Source organism: Crocodylus porosus, unplaced genomic scaffold (assembly GCF_001723895.1).
Source record: "Crocodylus porosus isolate Cpor-Errol unplaced genomic scaffold, CroPor_comp1, whole genome shotgun sequence".
NCBI classification, from domain to species: Eukaryota; Metazoa; Chordata; order Crocodylia; family Crocodylidae; genus Crocodylus; species Crocodylus porosus.
In genome coordinates, this window is record NW_017728909.1 from 32436534 (window position 1) to 32454710 (window position 18177).

General features: G+C 41.6%; 1 protein-coding gene across 1 annotated transcript in view; it reads left to right on the plus strand.

The window, feature by feature from the left end:
- PARP8 (poly(ADP-ribose) polymerase family member 8) overlaps nucleotides 1-18177 on the plus strand; it is a 203211-nt gene that overhangs the window by 95524 nt on the left and 89510 nt on the right. The window contains exon 3 of the mRNA XM_019532038.1: nucleotides 12959-12996. Coding sequence (XP_019387583.1) covers nucleotides 12959-12996 — 38 coding nt within the window. The remainder of the gene's footprint in view (nucleotides 1-12958; nucleotides 12997-18177) is intronic.

Genomic DNA, 18177 nt, shown 5'->3' on the forward strand with positions numbered 1-18177 from the left:
GTACGCCCCCTTTTTGGCAATCAGGCATTCCCGGACGCCCTTGGTGAGCCGGGGGGCTTTCGGGCACTCCTGCCCCCCTTGCTTTTTGTTGGGATGGTCACCCCTTGGGCCCTGAGTATCGTCTCCTTAAGGAACAACCACTCATCTTGGGCACTGAGTTCCCCTGCCCTTAAGAACCCAAGTGCCTCTCCCACTAATCTCAATCTGTTGAAGTTGGCCCTCTTGAAGTCTAGGGCTACCACCTTGCTGCAGGCCCTTGACACCCTGCGCTGGATGGTAAGCTCCAGCAAGCAATGATCGCTATCACCCAGGGGTCAAGAACCTGGAGGCCCCTTACCAGGTTGTTGCCTGTGGCTAGGACCAGGTTCAAAAGGGCATTTCCTCTGGTGGGACTATGCACCTCCTGAATTAAGTGGAGGTCCTGTATCTTGGCCAGGAAACTCCTGGAACGGTCCAACCTGGCTGACTGTTCCTCCCAGCAGATGTCCGGGTAATTGAAGTCACCCATGACAACTCCATCCCTTGCCTTAAGTGCCTCTGCAAGCTGGCCCAAAAATTCCCGGTCCAGTTGCTCCCCTTGGCTGGGGGGTCTGTAATAGATCCCCACCATTAAATCCCTCTCCCCACGGCCCCCTTGTATCTTGAACCAGAGCACTTCAGCTTGCCCCTCCTCTGACCCCATTTTGCTGGCAGAGGATGTGTATTGCTCCTTGACATAGCGCGCCACACCCCTGCCTTTCCTTCCTTCTCTATCCCGCCTGTAAAGCCTATAGCCCCTAATGCTAACTGCCCAGTCATGGGATAAATCCCACCAAGTTTCTGTTAATCCTATTATGTCTGGGTCTGAACTGGCTATTCTGAGGGCAAGTTCCTCCTGCTTATTCCCCATACTACGAGCGTTGGTATATAGGCACTTAAGGCCCTGCCTAGCTGCGTGTGCTACCCCCCGATTTGGGAGACTGTTTGGACCCCTGTTTCTTACCTGGGCACTCCTAGCATTTGTTACCTGTCTTGCTCGGGTGGTTTTTCCTCGTCTTCCTGTGGCCCCCTCCCCTGGCAATGCTAGTTTAAAGCTCGCCATACGAGATCAGCCAACCTGGAAGAGAAGACACGCTTGCCTTTAGGAGAGAGGTCAAACCCCCTGCCTGAAAGCATGGGTCATTATCAAAAAACCCAAGGCCTGCCTGGCGGCAGCAACTGTGTAAACACTGGTTGACCTCGCCAAGGCAGGCCTCATGTCACCGTCCCCGCCTACTCACCAGAAGAAGAGAGGAGAATACCACCTGATGACTCCAAGATCCTTTTCTGCCTCTGTACTCTGTTCCCCAGCCTGTAGGTATGGTGCTGGTTCTTCCTCCCCAGGTGCATCACCTTGCATTTGTTGAATCCCATCCTATTCTCGTCCACCTACCCCTGTAACCTGTCCAGGTCCAATTGCAGGCAATTCCTTCCTTCTAGCATGCTTACATCCCCCCACATCTTAGTGTCATCAGGAAATTTGAACAGGGTGCTTTTTAACCCCTTGTCCAAGTCACTGATGAAGATGTTGAACAGTGCGGGCCCGAGGACCGAGCCCTGCGGAACTGCACTGCCCACATCCCTCCAGGTCAAATGTGACCCTTCCACCACCACTCTCTGGGTGTGGCCCTCCAGCCAGTTAGCGACCCAATTGACTGTGTGGGTTATCGACACCACAGTCCCCCAGTTTTTTAATGAGAACAGTGTGAGAGACAGTGTCAAAGGCCTTCCGAAAGTCCAGAAAGACTACATCCTCTGCTACCCCTGCATCTAAGGATTTGGTGACCTGGTCAAAGAAGCCCACCAGTTTTAATGAAACCCGTGTTGATTGCCCCTAAGCATAACCTTCCCCTGCTGGCACCTCATGGACAATGTGCCAGGATAATTCTTTCAAAAAGCTTACCCAGGATCGAGGTAAGACTAACTGGCCTATAGTTTCCCAGGTCCTCCTTACTCCCTTTTTTGAAGATGGGAACCACGTTGGCCCTCTTCCAGTCTTCTAGCACCACACTAGAACACTACGGGGGGTGGGGGCTGATCCAGTCCCTGCTCAGGAAAATGGAGGCAAAGAAGTCATTATAAATAGGTTAGCTTTGTCATCTGGTGTGGCAACCAGATTTCCTAGTGTGTCTTGCAGGGGCCCCACGTTACCCAGTACCTTCTTTTTGTTCCTGTGTATTTAAAAAAGGACTTCTTGATGTCCTTGATCTAGGTAGCTAGTCCCAGTTCCATCTCCGCCTTTGCCTTCCTGACTGCCCCCCTGGAGCCCCGAGCAACCGCAGTATAATCCTCCTTGGTGATGGCCCCTCACTTCCATTGGGTGTACGCCTCCCTTTTAGCTAGGAGACATTCTTGGATGCTTTTGATAAGCCATGGGGACTTTTGTGCCCTCCTGCTCCCTTTGATCTGCATTAGGATTACTTCCCTTTGGGCTTGGAGGATCATCTTCTTAAGGAGTGACCACTCTTCTTGGACACCTGGCTCCCCTCCCCTCCGGGACCTCAGTGCCTCCCCGACTATTCTCCTTAGCTCATTGAAGTCTGCCCTCCTGACATGTAGGGTTGCTTTAGGTTTCAATGGCAGATGGACCTTAGGAAGACCTGGTTGCATACAGATTTTTTCAAGTTGCTCTTGGGATAACTAGCTAATTTAGTCTGCAAAGATAAGCATGACTGAAGCTGGATCATCAAATACTGGATCACAAAGACTATTATTTTTTTCTGAACAAGCACATTTCAAAACATGATATAATATTATGTGTCTAAAAACAAATGTTGCAGAGACATTAAAAAGTAATTCGATGCTGAAAAAATCTGTTAAGTCATGATGATCTTTGTTTTGATGATGGATCTGGAAGACAATATGGTAGCCATGTAAAATAATTGGATGGTTTCAGTCAAATTTTGTGGAGTAGCTGTGTTTGTCAAATAGACCATCGTTTAAAATTTGCTCTGCATCTAATAATTCTTGTAAGTTTTAGCAGAGAGAGTATTCATTTATTCATTCATGCAGTCATTCATTCACAGAACAAATACAGAAATAGTTGGAGCAGAAAAGGTCCAATAGACTTAGCTGCCTCTCTCTTGTTATTCTGTAATCTTTGGTCAAGCACTAAAGACGTGGTGATTTCACTGGGCTGAGAATCCTGAATTCAATAGAATAAAAATAAAATGTCTTAAAAACATATCATTATTTCTGTGGTCAGTTAAAATACTTTTCATGTGCATCTTCACTAAGATTCTCAATAATGAGAAATGCTGTAAAGATTTGTTTATATATTTGGAAATTTATATTTTGTTAATATTTTTATTTTATTTCAAGTTTTCAATTCTCACTACAAATAAAAGTTAATCTTTTTGACAAAAATATTACTTTTAAATTATATTTGCTTTTCATTCTTCTGCAAAGGAGTAAAACCTTCTACTTAACCAATTATTTTAATTGTGTGCAAGACTGACCATTTAAAAAAATCAATATATTTTGCTATTCTTTGAAAAAGACCTAATACATACTTTTATTTTAAGGTGTAAGTCATGTCTTATGATCTGCTCTTGAGATTTTCTGAATGGTATCTTTTATATGTATTTTTACTTTTCTGGTACACATTTTATGTAACTGAAACTGATCTTAATTCTATAAATACTTTTACCACGTAATAGTCTTGTGTGGCTTTACTGTAAAGATGCTTTGAATGACTGACTAGCAGTATTTGCTGATCTTTTTATTTGGTGCACTGAATGTTTGCTTCCATATTAATATGATTTTCAGTACATTAAAGATTTACTAACCCTCCAGTATGGTTTGGCTAGAAATTCTGTAAAACAAACACTAGTAATATTTGATAAAACATTTACTTCATAAAAATTCTAGTGTGCTGTTCTCATTCTTTAGTTATAAAGGCCTAAAAAATGGGTTGTAGTATATTCCTTAGCAAATCTCCACAAAATGAGGTAATTTAGTTGAAGAGATCCACAGCAGGATCTCTTCAACTTCACAGCACTATGAAGTAAACTGGGAATAACAGCCCCCCTGGATCTGAGGGTGGTGTCCCTTTCGTACAATATTGTAAGAAGTTAGTACAGGGCTAATAGAAAAAATATGGCTCTAGATAGTAAGGTGTAAGATATTGTATATATTGCTAGCTTGTTCTTCAACATATTCATGGATAAGAATATTTAGCATTCACTTTGGGGTACAGTCATGAGATTTTTCGATACTAAAACACTTGCATGAAGTACAGAAAGGTTCAAGCTGTTTAGGGATTCAAGAAGTTCAATTTTACATACTATCTATGTTCTATCATCTATACTGTTCTCATAATTAGACAAAACATTTGCTAACAAGTTGGCATTTTGATAGGGTTTGCCTGATAGGAAAGTTCTGTTGGCAGTAGAAGAAATTGATCATTTAAGGGACTCTTAGACGGTTGTAAGGACTAACCTGCTCTCATTTGCATGACATACATGTCCACCGGTATCACTTTCCATACAAATTAAGAAGAAGACATGAAATTGAAGAGTTCTATCTATAGAATATTTTAACAACTTTTTTAAACTCTTAGTTCCTCTCAATGAAGGTCTTAAGCTTAAACCACATCATATAAAGAAGAACATTGTGGGTGATATTTTTTTACTGGACCAACTGAAAGTTTGGGAGAGATTTAGACTAGCTGTACAGCACCAGACACCCTTTTCCATGTTGCCTTTTGCCTGGCTTCTGGCTTACATAGCTAACTACCACTCTTGTTTTTGTTTCTGCATTTTATGCCAGATGAGAGAGAAAAAAATAGTCCTGAAACCTGGAAACTACATAGATCTAGCTTTCAGGGATTGGTTAGATGAAATAGGTTTTATAATCTATAATATTTATCCATTAGTGAATCTTAAGCAAAAAGAGCTGTATTAGAATCTTGAGACTTCATATTACTAGATATTAGCGTGTCTAGAAGTGCTCAATATAGGTTAAAAGAGAAAATTTCACTCTATTCTTAATATTCTTGCTTTCCACTATTCTTTGTTAGGGGTCCATTATGAGCTGTTACAAGAAACTTTGGTTTTCTTTCTTCAACATATTTATTATTGAGGCATGTTCTTTGACACAATGAGAGAATTACTGAACAATGTATGGATAGAGCAGAGACTTATAGCAGGCAGTCAAACCTGTGCCACAGTGGTGGGTAATGCAGTACTACTGGTTTGGTGACTCCAAGATGAGCCCATGATCATGCAGTTTTTTTATACTGTGGCAACTACAGTCTGCACCTGTTGGCATAGAAAGGAACATTCAGGATTGATATATTGTTGTAATTGCTTTTACAGTTGTGTGTGTGAGGCACGTAACATTATTTAAGTACATTCCCGTGTTTTCATTTCCTTTGCGTTTGTTTTTCATCAGTGAAAAACCCTGTTACTTTAAATTAAGTCAACAGATGGAACAAAATGATGATTTTTCATATCATTGAGCTGTTTTACCTCAGTAACTTTTGTTTTGTTACTTAAGCATTATCTTCATTAACAGTGTCTTTTTAGAGAGAGTATGATTTAAAATTGTTTACTGTTGTAATCCCTGACACTACGAAGTAAACTCGATTCCTCACAGGAGTAGTATTACAACTAGGCATAGCTCTTGGTGGATCAGGTTCCTACTAGGGATTGGTGTTCTAGTACTGAGTACTTGCACAATTTAGTATAAATATATCTTCTTTTTCTTTTTATAAATTGCCATTAAAATAGTTTGAATGTATGCTAGCAGCCTTATCCATCGTCCATTGAGATCAATGGTACCCACTGACTGACTTAAATGAACACTGAGTTGGGCCTTAACTCCTGAGAGATGGACTTTCGGGGGGCTAACACAATATGGGAGCATTTTTCTTATTACCTTTTAAATAATGTGAATGTAGTTTCTCTCTGAAATTCAGTTCTACATATATATTATATAATAAACAAATTCAGTACTTAGCCCAAAAGACTAAGGCAATCTTCTAAACATCTTAAAACCCACAGTAATGTAAATTCACATTTGAGACTGCTTACTCAATATCTAAATGTAAGATTCATCACAAAAATAGAAGTTATTAACAATCCTCAGTGAAAAAACTGTATCCAAAGCTAGTTTATGAATTCTTGTTCAAGTACAGATAGCAATTTGCAGGATAATCTCTGTAGAGAAAGAACCTAGTGTCTTACCCACTTTAGAAAAATCATTTATAAGAAACATACCATGAATAAAGTTATCATTAAACTAAGGCTGCATCTGTATATGTGAATATTATTTTAAGCAATAAGAAGTTTATATTAAAATATTGTAAGTAGTGAAACATGACATTTCTCTGGCTTCTCAGATACTCTCTTAATGTTGTCTTTAAAATAACAAATATTTTGCAATGGCATTTCTATTACAAAGGTTGTTCTGAGCTTGAAGATCAAGGAGTGTCTTCATTTTCGGGTACCTGCTACAAAGTAGCTGCCTTTCCATCAATTAAATAGACTGAAAGCTGCCACTAAAGCATTGCCACTAATGCTCGTCTATGCACAAAGTTGTACCACTAAAGTATGCCACTATAGGGTATGGGGCAACTTATTTGGGGGAAAAATGGAGTGGGGCTTTATCACATATCTGCTATTCCACAGTACTTTGTGTGTATGCTTTTAAATGACTTGCATGGTTTCGCTTCTCCTTTTCCATTGAGGGCTAACATTCCTTAGTTTAGCTTCCACATATTGTAGGGCACGATCATGCATATATGTAGGTACCACAGAGCCCGCACCCTGTCGTACTGTGTGTGGTAAATTGTTTGTAGATCCATAACCATAGTTAAAGCCCCACAACCCTGCTAGTGTGGATGACATTGTAGCAGTGTAAATGTACTTATTCCTGTATGGGGAAGGGAATAAGTTACATTAGTATAAGTCAGGAGTTGTCAACCAGGAATATGCATACCCCTGGAGGTACTTGGGAAGGCCCTAGGGGGTACACAGCGGTGGTGCAGAGAAACAGGGGTACTTGGGAAGCAGCAGCATGGGGAACAGGACTGCCACTGCCATCCATCACTCCACATTGCTGCTGGGCGCTGTTTCCCTGTGCCCAACTACCCTCGCTTCTCCACACTGCCAGTTTCGTGTCTGGCTGGGGGGACAGGGGTGATTGTAGCCGGCCAGACACAAAGCCGGCAGTGCAGAGAAACAGGGGTACCTGGGAAGTGGCAGCACAGAGTCTGTCACTCCGTGTTGCCGCCGGGTGTCACTTTCCCACTAGCCCAAGTATTCCCACTTCTCTGTACCACCAGCTTTGCATCTGGCCGGCCTCTCTCCCCCACCTTGGTGTGAGGCAGCACTAACCGCATAGATGGGGGGGGGGCTGCCGTGTGGGAGCTCCCCACACCGCCAGCTCCACATCTGGAAGGGGTACCCCCCTGGAAGGAGTACCCTGCTTTAAAAAGTTGAAAACCCTTGGTATAAAGCATCTTGATTCCAGCATAATTTTGTATTAGGGGATACAGTGATTCTCAACGAAGGTTACTCAGCACCCTGGGGTTCTGTGCAATCCTTTTAAAGGTGATGTGTAATACTAGCACTGTTAGGCATGTAAATGTCTACATATGATTCACAAGATAAACCCAGAGGTTTCAAACAGAAATATATAGTATCCAAACCATTCTGGCTTGTTGTGGTCTTTCTGAGTTCTTTATAACAAAATAATTGCTCAGTTATTTTTCTATACTCAAGAAGTGAATTAAAGCTAAGAGCTGGATAGTCTAAGGGGTGCCTTAAATTGAGAATCACTGGGTAAGGCTGATATTTTTATGCTGTTCAAAACAAAAAGCACACCTCTGACTGAATTAGATACAGTGCTTCATGTACATCAAGGCTAAGTTAAAACTGGTTGCCTGAACACTAACAAAACAAAGCTATTTCAGTACAGGAGCTGGAGGTGCTGACCAGCTATTACTAGCATGCAGCTGTTTATCCTCTGCATCACGGTGTACACGTAAGTCAGGGGCCTGATGAATCTGCTTGTACCTATCACATCAAGACCTTTGACACAAATGCCTAGCCAAGAGTATGGAGGAGTGAAGCCCGCCTGAGACCTTTAGATCCCCTCTTTAGACCATTCACCCTGTAGACCATTGAGACAGAATCCAAAGGCCAGACCAAGCCTCAATAGTTGTAGTTTTTGCCAGAGAATAACAGGTAAGAACTGCTGACTGCCTAATATCTCAGTGAGGGTGCATTTCCCTTAGCCTTTCTCCAGCCAAGGAGTACCCACAAGGCAGTGGGTGCAAGGGTTTTGAGGCACCCTATACTTGCCTTACTCTGGAGGTTAAAACATTGTGGTATTTTATAGAAGCTACCCCATCACGACTAGCTCCACTATGGTGCTACCAAGACCTCCAGTTGGATGCAATTTATGGTCATACCCAGGACCATGAACAACTATAATACAAATTGAGGGTGCCTGTACACAAGCCGGGGCATGATGTAATTGCAGCACGTTGGAGCAGACCATTACCATGCGCCAGGCAGCTTCTGCATCTCTTGTATCAGGGTCCCTGCACTTCAAAATGGTGGCGGGGGCACTTTAACTAAAGCTCCTTCAATGAGATTCAGATAAAGCGCCCCCCTCACCATTTTGAAGTGCAGGGATGATGACACACGACATGCTCCGGGTACTTTAACTAGAGTGGCTCTTAGACCCTTGCCCTGCCCACAGAGCACGTGTGAAAATGCCCTGAATTTACTGGTAAGAGATGATGCTCAGCCCCCAATTCTTTGCTAGTCTTGTGATGCGCCCTTTTAAAGGATGTCTTTAAGTGTGGAACGTAAGTGCTCTTCAGGTATGATATAGCAGGTTTATAATCAATAGTAACTTATCACAGGTTCCTAAAATATTTTTATAGAGAAAAAGACAATTCTGTTCAATTTTTACAATTTTTTTTTTCCTGAAGTTGAATGTAACTAATGCATTATTACGAGGCATAACCAAATTGGGGTCCATAACTACATGGGGGTGAAGATAAACCGCTTGTTCTGTACAACTGTTGGCTCAGTTTAGCGTGATGGAAGGTATCAGTAAAGGGAGATGAGAAGCGGGTGTGGCGAAGGGGGAGCTCTTTGTGGTCCAGTGCGTCTAAAAGTGTATTTGCACTCCTGTTGTCTTTTCAATGGAGACAGTATAAATATCCTACAAGGTTCAAGAGTGTTTAATGAGGAAGGGACTACATTGCTATGTGTGGATTTAGTTTTCAAAAACTCATGAAGGATTTTGCAGTATTATAACTAGAGGTGCACCGATGCATCGGTCCGATATCGGATCAGCACCAATATAAAGACAATTTTCTGTGTCAGAAATCAGCCCAATGCGGCCGATAATTAGTCCCGTAAATGCCCGTGCATACACCCAGCCGCAGCACAGCACAGCACTTGGGCAGGGAGGAGCAGAGCTGGCGGCACGGAGTGCTGCATGCAGCTGGTAAATCTTGTGTGGGGGAAGAGGAAGGGGGCTGGAGATCAAGGCCCCCGTTGGGCGTGAGGGCGTGGGGCTGGGGTTGCCCACCCGGGGCGGGGGCTCTGGCCGTTGCCTGCGGCTTGTCCGGTGCCCGTCTAGCAGCTCCCGCTGCTGCTTCCGCTGCTTGTGCGGGAGGACACGGGGTGGCAAGTGCTCCCGGACCTGCGCGGGCCGGGGCCGGGTTTTCCCGCCTGGGAAGACCCGGAGCCACACGCCCTCCCTGACAAGCGGCCGGAAGAGCGGTGGGAAGTACCAGACGAGCACCAGACAGATCACGTGCAACGACGAGAGCTGCCCCGCCCCTTCCCGCGCCGCTCCGCCCCCCGGTGAGCTGGGCCTCTGTCCCACCGCAGCTCTGGTCCCGGCCTCTCCCTCGGGGGGCCTTCCTTCGCCCCCCCCCACCCCTTCTCTCCCCTTCCACCACACCAGACTGACCAGCTGGACCAGACTCTTCAAGCTGAGGAGCTGCCTTTCAGAAACCAGATCGGTATCCTGATATGCCTCCTTAACAATTGGCTCTCAGTATCAGCCCCCAAAATTTCTCTCAGTAAACCCCTAAATATAACCCAAAAAGGAAAACATTATAAAAAGCCCTATAGCATTTTGGATTTAAAACACAGTTGCTAGTATTTCTAATAATAGATAGTGGGGGGGTTTTCATCTTAAAGATGCCTTTTTCAAACATTTAATTTATACTGCCTCAGTCTCAGCTTCTTCTGGAGTGACAGCCCAGACCTGTCAGATTCTTCCATCTCTCACCCAAGGCGATACTACTGTATTTTGGTTTGGCAATTAGATTTTCTTCTTCTGTTCCCTTGGATGGAGGGAGGAGAAGTCAGATTTTCATGGTGAAGATTTTATCTATAGGTTTGATTCCCCTATTCTCAGCACCTTTCTCCCTCTGCCAGCTGTTAGTAACAGCACAAAACTATTTTAACGTTCTGGCTTTAATTCTTTTTTATCAGATGCATGGTTTCCAAATGTCTACACTGTCCTTCTTTCTCCTGGTTCATTTGTCTTCCTTCCTCTTTCCCTTTCTCTAATGGTCTTGCTACCAGGATTAGAGCACCCATGTACTTCAGTGAGCTTTGGTTATAGTTCACAAAACGAATGTGTGGATAATTTTTAATTGAATTGGTTGATCCTAAAAGTCCTCTCTATCTACCTATAAGGAGTTGTGTCTTCATGCTGCAAGAGTGGGAGTTACGTCTATGGAGGCTCCATCATATAGTATTTCTCATTAATTCCACCTCCATATGGTTAGAGTACCTGTCACTGCTACTGCTGTATTATGCAAATAGCATAACAATGATCAAAGTGATGGAGAGAAACTGAATAAATGGAGAAGGAACAGGGAGTGACATTAAAATGAGAGGCACCAGTGTGCAAAACACAAGAAGGTAGAGGAAAAATAACAATTATAGAATCTTTTGGGGAGCAGGGAACAGGAAGGTATATTTGCACACATGATGAAGGAAGAAAAACGTAGATACGCAGTATGTGAGACTTGTCCGTATTTGAAAGTTAATTTGGATTAAGACAGTGTTAATTTAAAGCTTAATAGCAAACTCCTTGATAACTCCATACATGGATACTCTTATTCTGGATTCTTATTCTGTAATTGCTATTTCAGAATATCTTCATGTGCAGCCATACCCACAGAAACCAAGATGTTGATGCAGACACACATTCTGAAAATGTAAAGTCAATACCTACTTATCAGTCATAGTAGATGGAAGTGCACGTACAGTTGTCAACTCAACTTCAAGAGAAGTTTTGGCAAGACCTGACCTCTAGGTAGTTTCTTGCTGGGTTTGTACCACTCAAAAGTACAACAGTGCAAAGTGTAGCAAGCAACATACAGAATGATTTTGTAGACATTTCCCTTCATGAGTAAATCCCAAACTTTGAAAGAGATCCATTTTACAATTTGGTAGGTTAGTTAGATTCAAACCTGCTTTAACGTGCTGGTTTTCTAGAAACAGTATCAGAAAAGATAGATTCTGAAGCACTTTTATAGTGTGTTCCAAAACTTTTAAAAACTGTCAATGATCAGGAAAAATAAATATTGTTTGATACTTTCAGAGCTGAGTAAGGGATTTTGTCACATAGTTCCCATAGCAGCTATTGAGAACTGAGTGCCTCTTGGAGGGTTTTGACAGTCTTAACCAGTTTGCATTTGTTTATGTGAACACATGCAGATGATGAAGAAATAAATGTGTATAAATTAGAATACTGCAGAATAATCAAAACATAAAACCAAAATCTGATACAATATAATGATGATTTCCTCAAACAAAAGAATTTTCTCAGCATTTTGTCATCTACTTCTACCCCATGAATTCATAATTAATTCATAATTAAATTAAGGTAAAAGTAATTTTACTCATCTGTCCATGAGAGAGAGAGGGACTACATTTATACGTTGGCATATGTAGACATTTTACCAGCATAGTTAAGAATATCTGCCTTATTCATGATTGAACTACACCGATTGTAGCACAGATGAATAATAATAAAACCTTTCTGCCTCACTATGAAGCGTGTCTACCTGTCTCAATGCACTGTAGACCTATGCATAGGGCCATATATTATTTAAGTGTGTTATATGAATTTTGAACTAAAAAGAAAGTTGTTATACAGTAGACATTTTCAGCTAACTGGAAAAATTAGCTAACTTTATGCACATAGATATTATAAAACAAATTCATAGCTTTGATCCTACACATTGTCTTAGGAAAGACCCCCTCACGTATGCAGCCCCACTGTCATGGGTAATGAATGTTAATACTCTGTTGAAGGAGAAGTTATGCCTACATAAAAGAAACTGAAGAATTCCAACCATGTTGTAATTTTGCTTTAAAAATTAATCTAGTCTATAGGGGTAGGGGGAAGCTTTTTGACAGGCATGCCACAAATGAGCCCCATAGTCTCCACAAGTACCACTCCAGTCCCCTTCCTCTGCCCAATCTGCTACTCTGCTTTCTGCTCCTTGCCCAGCCTGTTGCTATTTTCTGCATCCTGGTGTATCACCTGCTGTGATACCTGTCCCTGCCCTAGTCTGCTGCATGCCACACACAAAGGCTGCCTGTGCCACTTGTGGCACATATGCTGCGGGTTGGCCACCCTTGCTGTAGTTGATTGAGCTGATACAGTGAGATATACTCACTGTATAATGCAATCCTAATATTTTTTTAAATGGTGTGATGTAGAGCTATACCAGTCTAGTAGAAGTGAGCCTTGAAAGTGGGGCATTACATTTTCTGAGCTATGTACTTCAAAAGCTGTCAAAGTAGCTGTTACCTCCTGTCTTGGAAGCTGTCAGAAATCTATAAATAAACATAGAAAATGCAGAAATAGAAAACAAACTTATACTAACTGTTAGTGCTGTTGTTATTAACTCCCTTGTTTATTTTCCTTTTTGTCTTTACAGTGTGTCCTATTCAGTACATGTCTCTGAGGATTATCCAGGTATAGTGAAACAGTCTTATTCATGAAGCAAAATCAGTGTTACAGCATTTTTCAAAGGTTGAAATGAAGATATTTGAAAATGCATTAAAGTGTTCTAGGAGCTTCTTTATGCTAATCACTTTCCATTAGTTAGATTGTTTTCACAGCTATTTCTCCTTTTCAGCCTTCATTTGTCAGCAGGATCAGGGTGAGAAAAACCTGGCTCACGAGTTTTCTGAGAAGGGGGTTGTGACACTTACCATGCCATGAGCTGTCAGTGATGGGAATCTAAAAACTTCACTCCTGTTTGGTATGAACATAGGGCTTGATCCTACAAGATGCTGAACATCCTGGCTCTGATCCAACAACTATGTGCTAGAACTCAGGGAAACTACTCTGTACTCTTGAAATTAAGCATGTGCTTAGATGCTTTTATTTTATCGGAGCTTCACTTTTCAGGATTACAAGGGTTATTTGACAAAGTGCTCAATATCTGTAACATCCTAGTTTTTTGAATCAGCAAGACATTAAAGGGAAAACTATTTCATATGTAATGACTGCAGAAATTGAGATTCATAAAATATTCAGAAATGAAAAGCACAATGCTTAATAGTTATATTTCATAATATTGATTGATTGCTAAATAGAACCAGCTGTGAATTGTTGTACTAGTAGTCTAAAATATGTATGTAATTTATTGATAACTTTTCCTTGCAGTAAATAGTGATAGTGTATTTCATTGTTACAGTTTCATAAAGGCAAGCATCTAAATGTTGAAGTTCCCCCTAAAACTAAATTACAAGCTAAAGACTAGCAATTAATCCTAAATGACAAATTTCACTTCCTGATAAATTCCTCATCTCCCTTCCTCCCCACTTAGTGTCAGCCCCTATTCCTTCTTCAGCAGAAATCCAAGTAATAGATGCAATTTGCAGCATGTCTTGAAGGACAATAGCTCTGGGTGATTTTGAACCAGGTTGGTTCTAAAGCTGATTGAATATTCTTTAGCAGAGAGAGTTAGTTAGTTGTGCTAGTCTGGAGTCAGTCAGAAAGCAGGGTAGACATGCACTTTTACAGATTAACGAACTAAGATATAAAACTCAACATATATTCTTTATCATAAAACCTTCCCTTCCCCTCCCAATTTTAAATCATTAGGTTATTAACATTTTATAATATTACTACTTTGGAATTGAGGACTAAAATCTGTGACTATTTACTGATTCAAATTTAATTGTTTATGCCTGTCCATACCATACATCTTGGAAACAAGCTGATTTGCAATACTCAGTATGTTATGAACTACATCAGTCACGATGGATTTTTTCCCATTGGTAATGACTTCTCTCACAGTTCACAGAAATCTCATTATATTCTTGCTACTACTCTATAATTCTTATCCCTAAAAAAATATTTTAATTTATTGGACCTTGTTTTCTGGTCCTTAATTGGGAAGAGAGGAGTGTTTGCTACTCCCTAGTTGTAGTTTACCTGACTAGATTGTATTGCTTTCTTTGTTCAATCCCCTGCACTACCTATCAGAAAGGTGGTGGTATATGTTGGAGAGATGGTGGGGGTTAGGGTCATGGTCATGTTGAGTTGTGTTGGACATTGAACACAATAGTAGAGTGCTTGGACAATCTCCAGGTGGAGAATGATCTTTTGGGTACTACTACCAGATCAAGTGTTCCTTTAGGGACAGCATACAATTACTCGGGTGAATAAGTCCTTGAAAATCAGGGTTTAAGTTCTTTAGCTGGCAGGTGTATCACACTTCCATATTCTATGGTTCAGGTGTGGAGGAGGTGAATAGAGACTAAAAAGTGGTTATGCATATTTTTTTTGGAAATACGTAAGAGGAATATCAGAAAAATATAGTCACCATGCAAACTGCTCTTATATTTAATAGACCATGAATGCTGAACAGGTCAAGTTACTCTAGGATTTTGGTTGTTAACTTGACTAAAGAGAAAACTTCAGGTAAATTTGTAAATATAGGACACAAACATGACACATTTGCTACAGAGTAAATTGGCTTTGCTTTATAGGAAAAGCAATGACAAATGGCCATAAACTGGTAAAAAACACTCCACATCTTTAAGAATGTGACATTTTAAATTAAGCCAGTATACAGATCAGATCGTCATCCCCCTTGTTAGTTAATCCTGTGGGTAGATTTTTGCTCAATACAAACTGGCTCCCTGCCACCTAGTGATGAAGCACTGTATTAGCAACTGCTTCAGGCAGCCAGTTTGAGACAGCTATTTTTGTGTGTCTGCTCCTTCCTACAGCATACATTTACTACAGAGTAAAATCCAGGGTAAATTGCTCTAAAGCACTCATGTCGTGTCACATATATGACATGTGTTATGCAAAAGGCACCTTTACAGACTAACTAAATCAGAAATGTGTCACAAGCTTTCATAGGCAAAGGGCTTACTTCATCAGATGCTGTGAAGGAATTGCAGAAACAGACCTGTTAATACAAAGGGTCAGGTGGGGAAGGGAAAGAAAGGCACTGCTGGAAAGACAAGGTGAGTAGAAGAGAAACAAAAAAAAGCAGTTAATTTACTGAAGGACAGAGAGTTTATGAAAGGTAATCTAGTAATAGAGTGAGAATCCACCATCCTGGTTTAGACCAGGGGTGTTAAAGATCCGGCCTGCAGAGCCCTATTATTCAGCCTGCTGTAATGCCTGTAGGTCTTAGATCGGCCCTGCACAGTGCATGTGCCGGCCCCAGCCCCAGTCCCACATGCTGCATGCGACCTGTGGAGCCGATCTGATGTGGGGTCACATGGCACAGGGGCTGGATTGGTGTGCTGGCACAGGGGCTGGATTAGCATGCCAGACCAGCCCTGTACACTGGATCTAAGGCTACTCCAGATCAGGTCCATAGACAGTCCCCATGTGCTGGATCCAGCATGCAGGACTGGACTGACACGTGCCACTTGTAGAATGTGCCCCAGACTGACCCCAATTGACTCATGTTTCATGAACCTGGAGCCAAAGCATACTGTGTGCAGTGCGCAGGGCTGGTTCAGGACATGTGCTTCACATTGTGTCCATGCCAGACCAGCTCTGCACACTGGATGCGGGGCTGGTCTGGGTCAAGTACACAGACAGACCTGCACACTGCACCAAGTTCTCTTTGGTTGGTCTAGTGCAGGTGTCACATGCAGTGTATGCCCTAACTGGTCCAGGTGCCTTATGCAGCATGTACCCTGGACCGGCACAGTGTGCCATGCGCCGTATATGGGGCCAGGGCTAGGGCTGGCATGTGCAGCATGGAGTGCCTGGAACAGGAGCTGGTATTCGCATTGCATGCAGCTCAGGGGGCTGGTTGAGGGCACGCACTGTATGCATCATCAGTGCTGGTGCAGAATGCAGGCTGGTCTGTGGGCTCGATACAGCCCACAGACTGCCCCCTAAGCTGGATGAGCTTGACACCTCTGGTTTAGACTGAATTTAATGCAGTCCAGTCTAGGGATGATTTCTTGTTCCCCGGTTTCCTGGTCAAGTTCATTCTGAAGTTTTGTTGTCCAAGAACAGGTACTGTGAGGTCATCAGGGGACTGTCCACAGAGGTTAAAATGCTCTACCACGGGCTTGTGTGGAACTGAGGTCAGATCAGTGTTTATTCATTTTTACACGTGGGGGTTGCCCTCTTTGTCCAGAGTAGTCAGCAAAGAGGCATTGTAAACAAGCGGTAATATATATGATGTTGGTAGAGATGTAGATGAATTGAGAGTGGCTGGCACAGAATTTCTCAATATGCCGTTATATTTATGACAGACCTTGAAGTGTGCTTCAGATTCTTACCCCATTACCTGGATTACCTTCCATAAACCCTGTGTCCCTCACTGGGTTAACTTGTTTGTTTTCCTCTCCCCTACCCACCTTGCCTGTTTCAGCATTTCATCTCATTTTTCCTCCTCCCTTCCCTACCCTTTGTATTTAGCAGCTCTTATTCCTTCAGCCCCTTCTCAGCATCTGATGAAGTAAGCCCTTTGCCTATGAAAGCTTACGCTATACATCTCTGATTTAGTCTGTAAAAGTGCAAATCTTGCTTGCTTTTTTCTTCACTTCAGACTAAAATATGCAACTATCCCTCTCTGCCTATATTATGTACACACAAAAACATCAGAGATATCATGGAGATATTAGCTTCATGCATTACTTTATGTGTATCTCATCACCAATATGGCATTGGTATTAGTGTTGATATCACCTTAATATGGACAAATTGTTTCACAAACTTCTGAGAGGTTTTTTAAAAAAGTTGATTGTTAATCATTTATACTAAAATCAAAATGAGATGCAAGAATTTTTAATAATGGAAACTATTGTAAATTTTCAGATACAAAGTAAAAGCTAAAACTGTTCTTATATACCACGCTGAGGAACATAAATAGCAATGGTGTTGAGAGAATAATGCCTCACTGTTGTTTACACATTGCTGAAATTATGGAAGCATCACTAATATTTTTAGAAAATGCAATAATGGCTCCAGCAAATCTCTTTGAAATGTTTTCTTCATCATATTGACACATTATAAAAAGAATTATGTTCCAAAGGAGCTGTTATGGTGTATAACATCAATGAGTAAGCAAAACTATATTGATTCCTATTGATTAATAGGAATCAATATAGTCGAACTTCCTGAGCCTTGTGAGAGACATTACTATATACTGAATAAATGAATAAATGTCCGTAGTGATGCATGCTGGTTGATGTTATCTGATGAGGTATTGTTGTCTGTTGTGCCAATGATGTGTGGATTTCTCACATATTGTGTTAATGAAAACATCCTTCTGTTCTAAAAAATCAGTTGGTATCATTACCAGCTATAATAATGTCCTGAGGCTTGAGGATCCTGATGTTGCAGTGAATGGGTCCGTGCACCCAGGCATCATATTGAATATTCTGCACAGGTCTCATTGCAGGATCAGGGCCAAGAAAGTAAACCAGAGAGAGAGAGAGAGAAATTTAAGTTTCAAGTTCCATTAGATTTACTAGTAGAAAAAAAATCAAGAGTTGCCATTAGGGGAAAAAATTGGCAGTGCAAAATGTATTTTCAGGTTTCCCAAAGAGAATGACAAACAATGTGCTGTGAAAAAGATTATAATTAAAAATCTATAAAAGATGTAATGGAGTATCCTTTTACTTTGGTATATGTAGATGTTAGTCATTTTATATGCTGTAG